At 31.7% G+C, this 15,672-nt stretch overlaps 4 protein-coding genes across 4 annotated transcripts; 2 read left to right on the forward strand and 2 right to left on the reverse strand.

The window, feature by feature from the left end:
- Nucleotides 1-942: 942 nt before the first annotated feature.
- On the reverse strand, nucleotides 943-2,636 carry LOC145742339 (zinc finger protein 277-like). The gene has a single exon (XM_082560120.1). It carries the CDS (start codon nucleotides 2,557-2,559, stop codon nucleotides 943-945), a length of 1,617 nt encoding a protein of 538 aa, XP_082416246.1. The 5' UTR covers nucleotides 2,560-2,636.
- Nucleotides 2,637-2,827: 191 nt separating this feature from the next.
- LOC145743651 (kelch-like protein 28) lies at nucleotides 2,828-4,645 on the reverse strand. The gene has a single exon (XM_082561667.1). It carries the CDS (start codon nucleotides 4,575-4,577, stop codon nucleotides 2,856-2,858), a length of 1,722 nt encoding a protein of 573 aa, XP_082417793.1. The 5' UTR covers nucleotides 4,578-4,645; the 3' UTR covers nucleotides 2,828-2,855.
- A 2,607-nt stretch (nucleotides 4,646-7,252) lies between these two features.
- On the forward strand, nucleotides 7,253-13,323 carry LOC145741824 (uncharacterized). Its single transcript, XM_082559487.1, has 11 exons — nucleotides 7,253-7,417; nucleotides 7,726-7,904; nucleotides 8,101-8,186; nucleotides 8,405-8,470; nucleotides 8,564-8,663; nucleotides 8,835-9,039; nucleotides 9,250-9,396; nucleotides 9,512-9,708; nucleotides 10,239-10,442; nucleotides 10,580-10,675; nucleotides 10,928-13,323. The coding sequence occupies exons 1-11, from the start codon at nucleotides 7,267-7,269 to the stop codon at nucleotides 12,911-12,913; spliced, it is 3,417 nt and encodes a 1,138-aa protein (XP_082415613.1). The 5' UTR covers nucleotides 7,253-7,266; the 3' UTR covers nucleotides 12,914-13,323.
- Nucleotides 13,324-13,871: 548 nt separating this feature from the next.
- Nucleotides 13,872-15,581, forward strand: LOC145742340 (uncharacterized). Its single transcript, XM_082560122.1, has 5 exons — nucleotides 13,872-13,947; nucleotides 14,171-14,308; nucleotides 14,488-14,646; nucleotides 14,874-14,994; nucleotides 15,185-15,581. Exons 1-5 carry the CDS (start codon nucleotides 13,872-13,874, stop codon nucleotides 15,579-15,581), a joined length of 891 nt encoding a protein of 296 aa, XP_082416248.1.
- Nucleotides 15,582-15,672: the final 91 nt, after the last annotated feature.

Genomic DNA, 15,672 nt, shown 5'->3' on the forward strand with positions numbered 1-15,672 from the left:
AAAAATAAATTAACATTTCAGTAACAAAAATCTTGACAATTTTTAACCAATGATTGCAAAAATATACAATTTTAAAAATGTATTTTATGGAACGAATTAAATTGCCCACCTTTATTAGTTCCAATAGTAAGATGCTGCAAAAAATCACCATATCTAGTTTTTAAAACCATGCCAGATATGAACAGCAAAATACCTCCAATTAATAACGACGAATTAATCAAAATTAAAAATAACTTACATAGTTCTTGGCAACAGGTTACCAGACTTAAACTGGGTTTAAGGCCCATTATTTAATTTCAAAATATTTAAATCATAAAAAACATACTTTAGACTAAGTTAACTCTTGCTTTTTTTTGAAAGGACAAGTATTTTTATTGGTATAAATTTATTTATGAAGTCATAAGCGAATAATATTATTAATTTATTGACCGAAATTACTCAATTTCTGTAAACGTGTGCTATTACCAGGAATCGAACTCAGAGCCTCGAACTTAAATTAACATATTTATGTAAGTAATTACACAATTTAAATAAAAAGCAACGCACAGTCAAATGAAACTTGTATTAATAAACACAAAATTCAAAATTTTATAATAGCACCAATGAGACAACCATAAAAAAAGAAAAAGAAAATATAAAGTTATACAAGGGTAGAACAAATTAGTATGATTCTGTTTATCAATTTTCAAAACAGACTATTTGTTTAAAAAAGGCAAAAATTTAAAAAAAAAAACAGCAATATGCAAAATATGTAAAAAAAAAAAAACATTATCATGCAAAGGAAAACACAAAAAATATTGCTTATATACACACGATAGTATATTTAAAAAAAGTAAAAACCCAGCAATAATACCAACTTAGTAAAAAACTTCCATTTTAAAATATTTGCAACAACTTAACTTAATTATCATTTACCCAAACCCACCCCCCCAAAAAAAGAATTTAACATTCAAAATAACCTGTAATAACCAGATCAGTCAAAATACTATTGTTTACAATCGATTTGCAATCAATTCCATCCTCCCCGATTACAAAAGTATCTTCCGGCTCAAATAATCCCTCTTTATCCTCCAGTTGGAACAACAAAGTGTCATCCTCATATGTCGAGAAATAATATTGTGGCTGATTCCATTTTGTTGACACCTCGATAAGGTTTGAGATATATGCAGCTAACTCCAAAGGAGTTTTATTCTTTGCCTTCTTCTTTTCAAGATGGACCTCTCTTCGGATGTAGTTGATCATCTTAAGCTGTTGATAAAAGCTCATTTGCATTTCCTGACGAATTTTAGGAAAATCGAACTTGTGCTCCAAAGCCATGTGAGCATAGACTTTTTCAACTTGATCGAACGATGAATCGCAAAAAAAACAAACGCCATGCTGGCTGTCTTCACACCAACCATCCCAATCATCCCCATGCCCGTCCAAACGATCCGACTCACCCTGCAGCGTTTCCCACCCTTTTCCTAACTCCAAGTAGTTGATGATATAAAACTGATCATAATCCTTATTTTTTGGGTTAAGCCTTCTGTGCAGTTTTTTACGCATATGATCACGTAAAGTTGGTCTGTCTTTGAAAACCTTCTCGCAAAACAAACACTGTAACATATCAAGTTTCTGTTGAATCAAATCCAGGAACTCTCTGACGTTAACAACATTGTCTGGGTGGCCGATATTAAAATTATGATCCTCCGTCATGTGGTTGAACATTAACAACCGATTTCCTTTGACATATTTTGTGCAAAATGGGCAGACTCTTTCAAACATGTCATCTTTGCGCTCAAACTCCTGTTGAACTAACAGCTTCTTCAATTTTTGTAGTTGCAATTTTTCTCTGATTTCCTTGTCCTCCGGAAGAGCATCGCAAAGGAGGAAGTATTCCTCAGATGAAGACTGATCTTTGGGTCCAGTGTTTGTGTGGATTGCATAACAAAATTCTCGCAGGGAATTGTTTTCAAATCGTTTCTTCCAGTAGATGGCATAGCTCCGAATATTAGCAATCAACTTAACGTCGGCGATCACCAAGGTGTGCTCGACAATTAGATGACACAAATACTCGTCGTGTTTAGCTTTATTATCATCAACATCTTTTTCAACATAATCACAAATCATACATGGAGTTTCGTTATCCAACAAGCTTGTTGGCTTTGTAGAAAATTTTAGAACGTTGTTGTTGTTGTTTAAAAGATCTTCCTTAGAAACTGTATTCAATTTAATATTTGTAACATTATCTTGTAGAAGTAAAGGCTTCATATCAGCTTCTAAGGTCGAACGATTGTGGTGTTTAATTTCATCATACACAAATTCTTCTTTACCAGCTCCGATTATTTCTTTAGTTTCGGTGTTATTTTTATTTGCAATATTTGTGATTGTATCCACGCTCTCAATTTCCATGTTCGTAAATTCGTTTTTTAACATTTGAAATTCATCGTCAGTCGAGACTTTGTCTAGGATTGTATCTAGAACACATTTTTCTTCGTTTGAGTTATTGTTTAATTCCCCCTCTTTTAATTCAACTTCATTCTTTTCTAGACTACCTACTTCATATATTTCATTTTCCATTTTTGCCTAGTTGTTTTAATTTTCTGGAAAAAAATGGTATGTTTTAATATTGAACACATTAGGTAAAAATAAACAACAAAGTGTTTACATACATTGCAACAATAAGGGTCTAAAAAGATAAAATATAGAATAATAAATTTAACATTTAACTTATAGTAAAAAACTTTACAGGTTTAATTTAAAAGTAAAAATTCAAACAAGCTTTTGTATGTGAAAAGTTTTAACATTATAGATAGAAATTTTTTTAACTTTAAGGATAAAGCTAACAGGCTTAGTATAGAATTATTATTTTTTACTTAATAAGGAATAATTGAAGCTCCAACTTTAGGTAACACCATTTCATGAAAACATATCCACTGATCACTTGCCTCTTCATACACTTCGATGGTGTTAACAGCAGTCATTTCCCCACTGCTTTCTAATAAACAACCTCCAATAACATACAATTTTCCTCCCATAACACATGCACAGTGACGTTGTCTTGCAAACTGCATAGGTGCAATATTGATCCATTTATTTGTAGCTAGATCGTATTTTTCTACTGTGTTCAATGTGGTTTTTCCATCCCACCCACCAATGCTGTATATATGTTCTCCTAATACAACAGCAGCAAACTCAGACCTCGGATAGTTTAAAAATGAAACAAAATGCCAACAACCAAACGTTTCGCTATAACGTTCAACTGAGAAAAGTTCTTTTTTGCCGTTGTTGCCACCTATTGCATATAACTTTCCTTTTAAATTGCAAAGTCCGAGCCATTTTCTTGCAACATTTAATTTTGATTTAAAACCGGTCCAAACATTTAAAACAGGGTCAAAAATTTCACAACATGAAAGCGTGTTGTGTACACAATCCATGCCACCAATAACACAAATTTTTCCTTTGTATAACACACTTTCAGCATGCACTCTTGCGGTGATCATTGATGGCATATCTTCCCAATCACTTTGTGGAATTTTTAAATTCATTTTCTCAACATCTCCTAGTATATCTCTATCTGTTGACATGCCACCGATAATAAAAACATGATCATCACATACTGTAGCCGTTGAAAAATAAGAACAAATGTTAGTCATATGCAATCCCTTCCAATTTTTAACGTTTGGGTTAAAAACCATAGAGCAATTGGGTTTACTTACACCTCCAATTAACAAGCATTTTGACTTGGAATTATCAGGTTCTGACAAAATTTCTTTAAGCTTTGAAGCAATTTCAATTACAGCACCCATTACTATCGACATACACTCCTTGGAATCCTGCACTAATTGGTTAGTAGAAATTAATTTTTGCAAAACTTCAAGGGGTAATGATGTTAGATCAACAAAGGTAAACAGATGGGGTAACATATCTTTGCGCCCATTAGTGTCACCATTTACCCAAGTTGTAATAATTTCAAATACCATTTCTTCTGAGAACAATTTTTCAGTTATATTTATTGTCAACACTTTTTCGAGAACATCTTTATCCAAAGCCACTAACTCAAAATGACCATCAGTAAAAGGAATTAAATGTCTAAGGATAAGGTTTATTGCTTTTGTAACTAGTGTATCTAAATTATAATTTAAGCCAAGTTTCACAACTTTTAAACAGTTGGTTACAGAAAAGTTATTATTTAGGTAAGAAGAACAATACCTAAAAACATCCAAAAGTTCCAAGTAATGTGCGGCAATTAAAACGTCATAAACATTGTCTTTTGATAAAACAATTTGTTCAGTATAAATATAGTCGATTATTTCTTGCAAGGCCGTCCCCTTTACACCACCAATCTTAATATCTTTCTGGTATTTCTCCTTCATTTCGATTGCAAACATTTTCTTAAAATAGTCGGAATAACATGATAAAATATTTTTGTGGGCACTTACTTTTACATCATCGGCACATAAATTAACATCGCAAGTCGACTGAGGTGAATATCGATCAGCGTTTAATTTTTGAATAAGCCACGACGACGGTCTTGCAGCCTTGAAAATTTCCCGAGTATCTTCGATCCCGACACCATTTAATTCTATTTCACCCATGTCTTTTTAGCTGTTACTCAGGCATTTAAAAAACACAACCATTATAACGACGGGATGGAGTAAATTATTGCAAGAACAACAACAACGTGCAAAATTAGCAACGAAGCGGAATAAGCGGAACGAAGCGGAATATTTACATTTTCTAAAAAGCAAACAATACAGAAAAAATACAGTTTTGCAAAAAGATAAATAGACTTTTGTTTTCGTACAACTTATTGCAAAATAAATATTTATTAAAAAAATGGTTCTTTTCAAGTTACAATAATATTCATTTAAAAAACTTTGTTAAAATTTTAAGTTGCGTTAACTTGAGTTAAAAACAGTTAATTATCAATAAGGGTAGAGTGTATACAACGTTAATTCTTACGCAACTAAACAGTAATAAAAAAGCAAGTTTTAAAACGGAAATACGTATACCCGAATGTATGGCCACGGCATTTGGTTATATTGTTATAAATAATACAGTTACATCCTTATAACAATATTAGAACTAATTTGTCTTTATTAAAGTAACAAGGCTCTGCGACCACAACCCTGTCCCAAGGGAGAAGTTTTTTTTCAGTTTTGTTTTGGTTTCCTACAGCGTAGCTGATACGTAGTTTTATATTAATATCAACTTTTTAGCATCCGGTGTTAGTGTTAAGACGGTCATACATGTCGTTTTTTATCTGAAAATTGAAGTCAAGTAAAAAAATATTCTTTGATAGCTTTATAGTCGAATAGATCATTTGGGGAAGGTATGTCCGATATTTTAATGTGTAAGTAATTTAAGACAAACTTAACCAAACCAGATATGTAACATTTTAAAATATGTGTATAACACTGCTTAGTCAAGGGATTTTATGCATGGTTTTTAAATATCGTGTTAATTTACTTTACATTTAAAAATATGAAAATCTTTAACAAGTGCTGACATATGGCACTAGCAATTTAGTAGGGGGCAAATTGGTCCAATTTTAATTAATCGATCGTTAGTAATTCAATTCAACACGTTTTTTTTCGCACTATTGAATGGTGAGCTGATATAGACAATCTACGTTGCCAAATTGCCATTTAGATTATTAGTGCAATAAAATACATAGAAATAATAATAGTAATAAGCATATACAGTTCATGTAGCTTTAATACATATAACACCGCCATTTAGTAGTGCCAGTTTGTTCAATTTGGAATAAAATCGATTGAAAAGTTAACAGCACCACACCCTTACTCTGACGTGACTACTTTATTATCAATAGGTATAGCAGATAGGCTGGAGCTTCATACTGTTCATACGTGCGCATAATTAATTATTATCGTGATACCAAAACACTCAATTACCAGCTTGTCAGTTAGGTCTGTGGTTATATTGTAAGTGTCAATATTAGATGTTAATAAAAATCAAGCTTGTTTGTTAATATAATTGATCGATTGTTTTACAAGATTTGTACAAAATAGAATTTATTTTGTTCATTTTTAGTTAGTATACATTAGGCCAAGTTATTTGCTTTTCAAAGTTCTCATTTGTAGCATATACATTCGCCAGCTAGTACTTACAATATTTACAACAAGCAATATGTTATAGCAATTAAGATGTAATATAACACGTGTTCAGCAGTTTCGAAACACAAATAGTTTCCTGTTGCCGAAGTCATATCTTCAAACATAGTTCTAGTAGCATGTGGTTATGATAAAAAAGATAAGGCCACGGTTAACATAAGGCTTAAGCTAAATACAAAAAAAACAATTCGAAGGGCAAGGGGCTAGGTTACGTCACCTACATTAAATATAAATAATTTAACAAAAGCATTTGGATCTAGACAGCATTGGATTTTAAAACAGAAGTAAAATAAATAATTTTTTTTATAATTTTCTGAGTATTAACATTGTTTTTTAACATTAGTTTGTGTGTTTTTTAATTGCAAATAAGTGTTATAAATTCTATCTGTTATCTTAATTAGTAAGTGGCAAATAAGTAATTAACATTAAGTAGTATTAGTTACACATTAAACGTGTTTTATTTTATCTGGAATGATTCTATATCGTGTGATCATTTGCATAACATATGCTCAATCATGAAATTTAAACAGAAATTAAAATTATATTCAGTATAAATTAAACACTTTAAAAGAAATATGCCCTTAGTGCCATTTAGTTTAATTGTTTAACAGTTTATACTTCCAACTACTATTCATATAAAATTAGAAGCTTGAAGATTTTTGGTAAACTAAGTTAAAATTAAAAAGAAAGTAAAATAAAGATTTAAACTCAAGTACATGAGATATGTTTGAGTTACAATAAAATGTTGTAAAAATATAACTACATCTGTTAAGGTACTTCAGTCAAGGTGTCAAATGTTTAAGGGAATATAATCGTCACTTGAATGGCAGGTAAACTAAAGACCGAATTTCTACAATACAAGGCTACACTATTGTCGATGCATTGCTTTCCCGCCACACAGGAAGTGACGTCACGTCCTTACTGATGCGCACATTACTCTGTTGTTGATTAGAATACAGTATAAAACAAACGAGGCATGTAGTCAAAGAAAGGGTTCAGAAATTAATATGCTTACAAAGCACGATTTTTAATTGATTTCATATTTAGATTAGCTTTAAAGTTTTAAAATATAACTCGATCTAAACAAAACATGCATTTTAAACAGTGTTATTTAACATTGTTTTCTAAACAGCGTTAGGTTTTAGGCATAATGGGTCAAAAAAGTTCTAAAAAAGTCGACATCTACGCTACGGAAAACGCAACACTTTGTCATTTACTTCCAGACGACGTGTCAAAATATGTGGGAAGACCTAGAGAGTATACTGCCGTTGATGTATGGGTAGAGGAACCGGAAAAAACAGGTATTTTTATAAGATGGTAGGCTTTAATACAGCACAAATAAACCATAGGTAAAAATAACAAATACATGTTATTAGGTTAGATGGTTTCAATTTTGATTGATGTAATGTTACTTTACTTTTGTTAAGAATATGTTTAAGTATTTTGGAACAAGTCAAAACTGAGGCTTATGGTTTAAATCCCACTAGTTTCACATTAAAGTGGGCTTTTGAATTGGTCTATGTTTTTGTTAACTTTTGTTCAAAAAAACAACCATGCAACCTATGTTATAATTTATACTAAATTAAAACAAAAATTACTCTTTTTACAGTTGAAAAAGGCGAGGAAAAAACTGATACTAAGAAGAAAAGTCCAAAACGCGTCCACCCTAACTCGATTATTAAGTTGCTTACCAAAGCACATAGAAAAAGTTATCATCTGGCTTTTATAGTGCCTAAGGTTAAGGGAGGTAAATCGTCAAGACTTGGCCGAAATTCATTTATAAAAGAGGTGATAGCTTATGAATCAATTTACTTAAAATAATAACAACATCTTATGCATAATCAATCATTAATACCAGTTTAAACAATCTATAGTCAAACAATAACAGGGAAAACCTCAAACAGAATGTATTGATTGGTTCATTGCTTGTAAATTAGTAATATTGTTTATTTACAAATTCTTTGTTTGATTCCACTTTTTTCAGGAAAGTGAAAACGGAAGCAACGATGTTACGAGTGAAGAAGTTAACCAGTTTTCACACACAGTGTTTCTTTTAAGACCCAAAGTAAAGTAAGTGTTAAATTCTGAATTAAAAATCCAATTACCTTTATCATAATTCTTAAAATGACATTTATACCTAAATTTACTTAAGTAGGCCTTAATCAATATTAACTATATATTTAAACGTATAGTTTTGTGTAATATTATCCAAATAACAAAAGAATTTAACAAAAAAATCTGTTTCTTATTGTTTTCGGTTTAGTGTAATAATTATAAATTATTATTAGGTCAAGACTAAAAAAAGAATTCTCTTTAAAAAGAATGGAGGCAAAGAAAACCTTTTTAAATATCATGTAAGTATTTTATTATTAAAAACCACACATAAAAATTGCAACACAAATGCTGTTTGTAACTCATATATTAAATGTTTTAAATAATTTGTTCAGGATGGATGTTAGTTATAGTTGGATCTTTACTACAAAAGATTATGTAGAAAACGTTTCCAAAATTCCCAGCGGGAATTACGTTAAAGAATTACAAAAATTGGTAAGTACTAGTTCACTCTTTATTTGTTTTTTTTAGTCTTTATTCTATATACGTTGACTTCTCAATACAAAATGCTTAAGGTGGCATACTCATTGCCATTAAATTTAAAAATATTAGCACTAGAAGTTATGATTATTTTTAATATAAAAAATTTAATTTTTATTTCATTAGATTTCTGAACAAGCTGCAAAAGGGGGAAGGCTCTTAACTGTGATGTGCGTCGACGACACCGCCACACCACAAAAACAAGAAGATTCCACTAACATTCAAACCGATAGAAAGTTACATCTAAGAATGGTGTTTTTACATAAAAACTCTGAAAACCCGGAACCTGTATTTGAATACAAAGTGAAATGTGTCGGAATACAATGCACCGGTAAACAGTCATAGTTTTATTAATATATTTATGAATTGGCTATTGAAATGTAACGTATAAATAAAGACAAGTTTTTAGATAAACACTTTTGATGAGTACGCAGTTTTATATTTAAAAACCTTAGCAGTATCTCTATAACATTATGATGAATAATTATGGTGACGTCGTCATTTTTTTGCTATAGAAATGACCCAATTTTTAATTGTTTAGAGCAAAAACTCAAACCAAATAAGAAACAAAATCCTGCACGCGAAGCAAATATCTCGTGGACCACCAACTGGTTGTCGTTGTTCGAAGCTGAAACGAAACTAACAGAGGTTATCAACGTAGGGGAACTACCAACCGCGGAAGAACCACGTAAAAAAATGTTTTTTTAAATTCTTCAATATTATTTTTTCGAAAACTTTAAATTTAATTTTTTTTTCCAAAAAATTACCTAATTTTTTTATAACAAAACAACGTTTTTGTTTAGCTCCAGATAAAAAAGGCAAAAAAATAAAAATCCGGTCTTTTGAAGTTACTACTCTATGTTTCTACGAATCTCTTCTACCTGACAACAACACTAAAAAAGAAAAAAATGAAGATGATGACGACGCTGATGACGTATTCAATGACGTAGCTGGGGATTACGAAGGGTTGGTGAGGGAAGTTTGGGCACCAGTTGACGACGTAAGCTAGTAACTATTGTTTATATATTAAGTTTAACTGCATTTTTAAATAGATTTTGTATATCGTGGGTGTATTTAAGTAACATAAACCAGACTTTAATTCTTTTGCTATCGGCTTGACAGAAATTCCAGTTATACTCAATGTCATAATTGCCAATGTTGAGGCTTGACAGCAGTAAAAATTCCACCGTAACAACATTGTGGACACTTGGATTTACTACATGAAGTCCTGAATTCGATCCCCACTGTCTTATTTTGTAGCACCCTTGGGTAAAGAGATTTAAACGGTATGAAGAGCTGCTGAGCTAATCAGCGGTTTAATTTTGGGGCAATTAAATTCTATATTATCCCTAACTGCCAAAGGCAACTCAAGGGTGGGATAACTGGTGTTTCTCTATCATAGGGTTGTAAAGTTCACCTACCCATATCGAAGATAAATATATATGTAAAAAAAACATTGAAACTTCTAACATGACAGTAGTGTGATTTAAAATATGATGAAATTAAAGTTCTGGTGAATTTATGTTGCAGACTGTGCAAGAAAACTTGGAATCCGAGGCTGAAAAGTACGGAGAATATGGCTGGGAGTTAAGCACTGTTCTAGTAACCTCACATGTAAGAAGTGCTGCAGATAATCAAAAACAGTTGAGAAAATTCGCCATCTTTTTTCAAAGACCAAAAGAAAAATACATTTCCAAAGAAGAGAGAGAAAAATCACGAGAAAATTTAATCGAAGTAAATTTTTTTGTAGTATTTTTGTATGAAGCTCAATTTTTCTTATTTAAACTTACTTATTTTTACATTAAACTAACACAAACAGTATTTTGTAAGCATGTGGGTGTAAACAAACTATAAATTTCTTTTTTTTGCAGAATGAGTTGGGTAAAATCGCTATAGAAGAAAGTCACCCACCACAATCTGAACTTTTAGAGGAGGCAAATATTCCACCGACCTCACCCAAGGAAAAGGTCAGTGTTGCAGACTCAAATGTTATACAATACTTCTAGTTAAATTCAACTATAAACGGAATGTTAACTAATCGAACATTACATTTGGCAACAAAACAATGCTAATCATTAAAAATAAGCTTAGTTTATAGTTAATAAAAATCAGTATTGTTCTGTACATTTTTACATCGAAATAAATCCAACAAATTTATATAATGCTTTATAAATAAATGATGGAGATTGTTCACATAAAAATATTTTTTATTATTTCAGGTTGAAAGATTTGGAATAGCCATGATGCCTCAAGTTGACCTCGGTCAAGCTAAAAAACTTAAAACAGCATCGCCTAAAAAAGAAGCCACAAAGTCGCCAGAAACTCCTGTGATCGCCAAAGTTCAGCTCAAAAAAGTCAACCGAGACGAAATTAAGAAAGAAACTGCGCCTCAAGTTGATACAAGCGCAATGTCCCAAGTAAAATTGCGTCCTACTGAAACCAATGCTACTGCACAACAACGAAAAAGCGTGGAAAAGGAAAATGTACCCTGGCTGGCTACACTTGAGAAAAAGAGAGAAGCAGTGATGAAGGTCGAACCTAAAACACCCGAAATGTCGAGGTCAAGCGCGTCTGGAGATGAAATTACAAAGAAATACGACGAACTACAAGAAAAACGAAACCAAAGACAAATAAAGAAACAAAATAAAACTGAAACTACAGTTGTGCCCACCCCTGTTCAAGCCGCACCAAGTAAAAAAGAAGATACTATAACACCTAAAAAGAAATCCACAGAAGAAATAAAATCTTCACAACCTTTAGTTATCACCTCAGAAATCACTGCACCCAAGGAGCCTACCTTAAAAACTGCCGATATTGTTGAAGACCTTCCATCACCACCTGAAGATAATGTTACGGATAACATTGAAGTTATTACTTCCATACCTGGTTCTGACAAAGAAACAGAAACCCAATCCACAAAATTACAACATTCAACAGAAAATGGTCTACCCGAACCCGTTTCAAATATTGATTTCACAGAGATTGTTGAACCTTTACCAGTTTCAGATCTTCCACCCCCAATAGATATGCAAAAAAATTCAAGTCAACAGGATACAAATACAAGTGAGGACAAACTGCCAAATGCAGAAGAAATTTTAGTCACACCACCCACATTAGAAGAAGTAAAACCTCAAGAACCGATTGCTGAAGAAAATATGAACGAAAAAACCTTATCAGAAGAAAGTACTACGTTAAAACACGACGAAGAACTAGAAAAAGAAATCATGACAACAGAATCGGTTGATATTCCAAATCCGACAGAGAATATTGTATTGAAAAACAATCAACCTCACAGTTGGAGCGGAGAGGTTTTAGCTGAACTAGGAATTTCAACTGTCAGTGAACAACCTAAACTTACAGACACACAAAATGGTGAAAGTACAGAAATTAAAACACAAGAAATAACTTCAACTGAAGCTCAAGAACCCACTGAAAATATTGTCATTAAAAATATCCAACCAGGTGCCTTTGATGGACAGCAAATAACCGATAAAGAAATTTCAATCGTAGATGCCCCTTTAAAATCCAACGAAACTGATGATAACAAAACAGAGCAAGCATCAGAGAAAACTTGTGCTGTTGTTGATGATTTACCCGCCCCTCCGCCATTAACTGAACCAAGTCAAACTGCAAGTGATTTGCCCTCACCAGAAACATACACGTCAACATTAAATACGGTTTTATCAATCCCGAGTGCTAAGGAGAATAATCTTGAAACAAACTTGCCAGAACCAGAGGTAGCTTTGCCTCCAGAAGTACCTGTACATTCAGAACTTGATTTTGATTTACCATTACCGGTAGCCGACTTTCCACCCCCTTTACCAGATATACAAACTGACCCAACTTTCCCCCCGCCCGATTCGGTTCCCCAAACTGAAGATTTACCAACCCCACTACCTGATTCTCCCCAAAATACGGCGACACCTTGTGAACAACCCCACACAGAAACATCCGACGAGTTAAAACTCAACGGGCCTGTTGATGAACATTTAAATGCAGAAGAAAACGAATTGGAGCCTCCGTTACCTCCTCCCGTAGCGGAAGATTTACCGTTGCACGACCAAGAGCCGTTATCTGTTCTCTATCTTCCTTCCCCGCCTCCTATCACAGATGATTTTTATCAAGATGAGACGGAAGTTCAGCCTCCCGCTGACGCTCAAACTACTGAAGATACCGAGGCTGGCGAAGACACCAAAGAAAATTAAATCTCAATACAAATGACGTCATAAAAAATAATTGAAATACTTAATCACCTACCTAAATGCGGAATAGTTTTACAAAATACCAAACCTGATCACATCGCGGTAACTTTTAGGTATTAATTAAACCTTTTTTCATGTTTTTTTTTAATTCTTATATAATGATATTGGTTTTGAACATGCGATAAAAAGTTCGCAAACAATAAGCTGTAACCTAAACAAGTTGCCTTTGTATAACGATAATTATTTCTTTGTTGCATTTTAATTTATGCAAACGTAATTTAAGTTAAAACAAAATCTTATACAAAGAAAACAAATTCTTCATTTAAATATTTAAAAATTTCATTTCTTCATTGTTGTGTAAATTTGTTATGTTTTAAAGATCATCTTTTTTGAATTAAAAGAGTCCAACTATTTATATTTGTGTTAAAAATTAAATGAATAGATTAACATGAAATATTTTATGCAAAACATCTGTTTAAAATACAAATATCATTTTATATTAAGTACGTTAAAATGCAAACCTTTTGACGCGCAGGATTGTTGGAAAAATACATACTTTGTTTCATGTAATTATCTGTAATTACATTTGTTTACATAATTAGTAATAATTTTGTTACGAAATTAAGAGTAGTATTACATAGACGTTGTACAATATGTTTTCATTTAATTAGTACCAATTTTTATTAGTTCTAATCAATGACTAATAACTCTTCGTTCGTAATGTTAATTGCTGTGAGAAAAACAATTTTTCTTTAAATTAAGGCTTTGAAATTAAAACAAGTTAAAGTGGAACCCATTTCTTGATTAACGTCATTTTGCGATATTAACATAAACAGTGGAAATGTAAAGTAATTTTATTGTAATGTTAATTACTACGATATATGTATAAAATCTTTAAGCTCTAAATTTGTTCGGCTATAAGGAAACGTTTCGCTTGGATCGGTTAAGCGAATTTTTAAAAATGAAGTTTATTTTCAGCATTAGTGTGCTACTTTTACTAACTGGGTCTAGTTTTGCTATGAGTGGAAAACGATGTGGTAAATATATAAAAACTTATTTGAAATTAAAAAGCAATAAATAAATCGAAAGAGTTATAACCATTTAAGTTTTACTATCGGGTTTGTAAATTCAAAGATCTTAACAAAACCATATTATTTTTCCTGATGTTTGATCTTGTAAAGATCTAAAATAAATTTCTGCAAAACTATTTAACATAAAAACTTAATGTAGTTGTGAATAATAATTTTTTAACTTTTTTAGATAAACATTGTAAAGATTACAACCAAGTTTGTGGTTATTTGTATCCGAAATGTAAACAAAACCCATTTATCAAACTTCAATGCCCAATGACTTGCAAGTTCTGTAAAGTTTGTGATGGACCAGAAAAGTGCAAGCCAGGTAGAACTATAAACTAAACTAATGAAAAAATTAAAATATTTTAAACTCAGTATAAAAGGGCAATAGGCCTATTTGTGAGATGTATTCGTATTTTTATATATATATTTTTTATTTAAAATGTACGTTTTAATGTCTGATAATCCGTTAATTACTTTAAAAACCGCTTATTTATTTTATAGAAAACGACCCATGCAAAGACACGATTGGTAATTGTCAAATATTTAAAGAAAAAGGTTTTTGCAACAGCACCACTAACCTATATTACAAAAACAACTGTCGAAAAACCTGCGAAGTATGTAAACCATGCTCTGTTCCAAAGAAAGTAAAATGCCAAAAAGGTGAGAGTACATATTTAAAAACATAAATTTGAATAGCTTAGCCCAGTCTAAAGCCTCTTCTATATTTTTAATATCAATAAACAGGAATTGATAGCTTATTGAATTTTAAATTCTTTTAAAACTTGACCAAAGTAAATGTTTTAAAACCCTTACTCTAGGAAACAAACATGTAAAAATAAAAAGTATCAAAGACAATATAATTAATATTTGCACTTAATTTTTTATAGTATGCGAAGACAAATCGTCGGTATGTTCGTTATGGGTAAAGCAAGGATATTGCAAACCAGGTTCTTTCCATCTAAACTACATGAAAAAGAACTGTGCAAAAAGTTGCCAAGCTTGTGTCAAGTAAGAAAAATTAAATTAATAATTTAACAAATTCGAAACGTTTTTTTTCAATGTCAGTTATAAAAAGTTTAATTTTAAAACATTCGTAAATTAAACTATTTTTATTTAACTTTCATTAGTAGAAAAACAAAACAATTATTTCATCTATTAGCCAAGTTGTTTAAAATTAATTTGAATATGTTTATTTTAGATGTAAGCCAGTCGTCAAAACAACAAAATCTCCTCGAACTACCAGAAAACCATATGGTGCAACCAGAAAACCATACGGCACGACTAGAAGACCATACGGAACCACTAGAAAACCATATGGCACTAAAAGACCATCAACTACAAGGAAACCGTATGGTACAACTAGAAAACCATACGGTACCACTAGAAAACCATACGGCACTAAAAGACCATCAACAACGAGAAAACCATATGGTACAACCAGAAAACCATATGGCACAACCAGAAAACCATACGGCACAACTAGAAAACCATACGGCACAACTAGGAAACCATACGGCACAACCAGAAAACCATATGGTACAACTAGAAAACCATATACCAGAAGACCATACACTACAAGAAGATCATACCCATAAATAAGTCCAAATACCTAATTAATATCTTGCTTTTTATTTGACTTTTACAAATTGTATTTTAAAAATTTTCGTAAAATATTGAATCTGTAAT

Source organism: Corella eumyota, chromosome 2, assembly GCF_963082875.1.
Source record: "Corella eumyota chromosome 2, kaCorEumy4.1, whole genome shotgun sequence".
NCBI lineage: Eukaryota > Metazoa > Chordata > Ascidiacea > Phlebobranchia > Corellidae > Corella > Corella eumyota.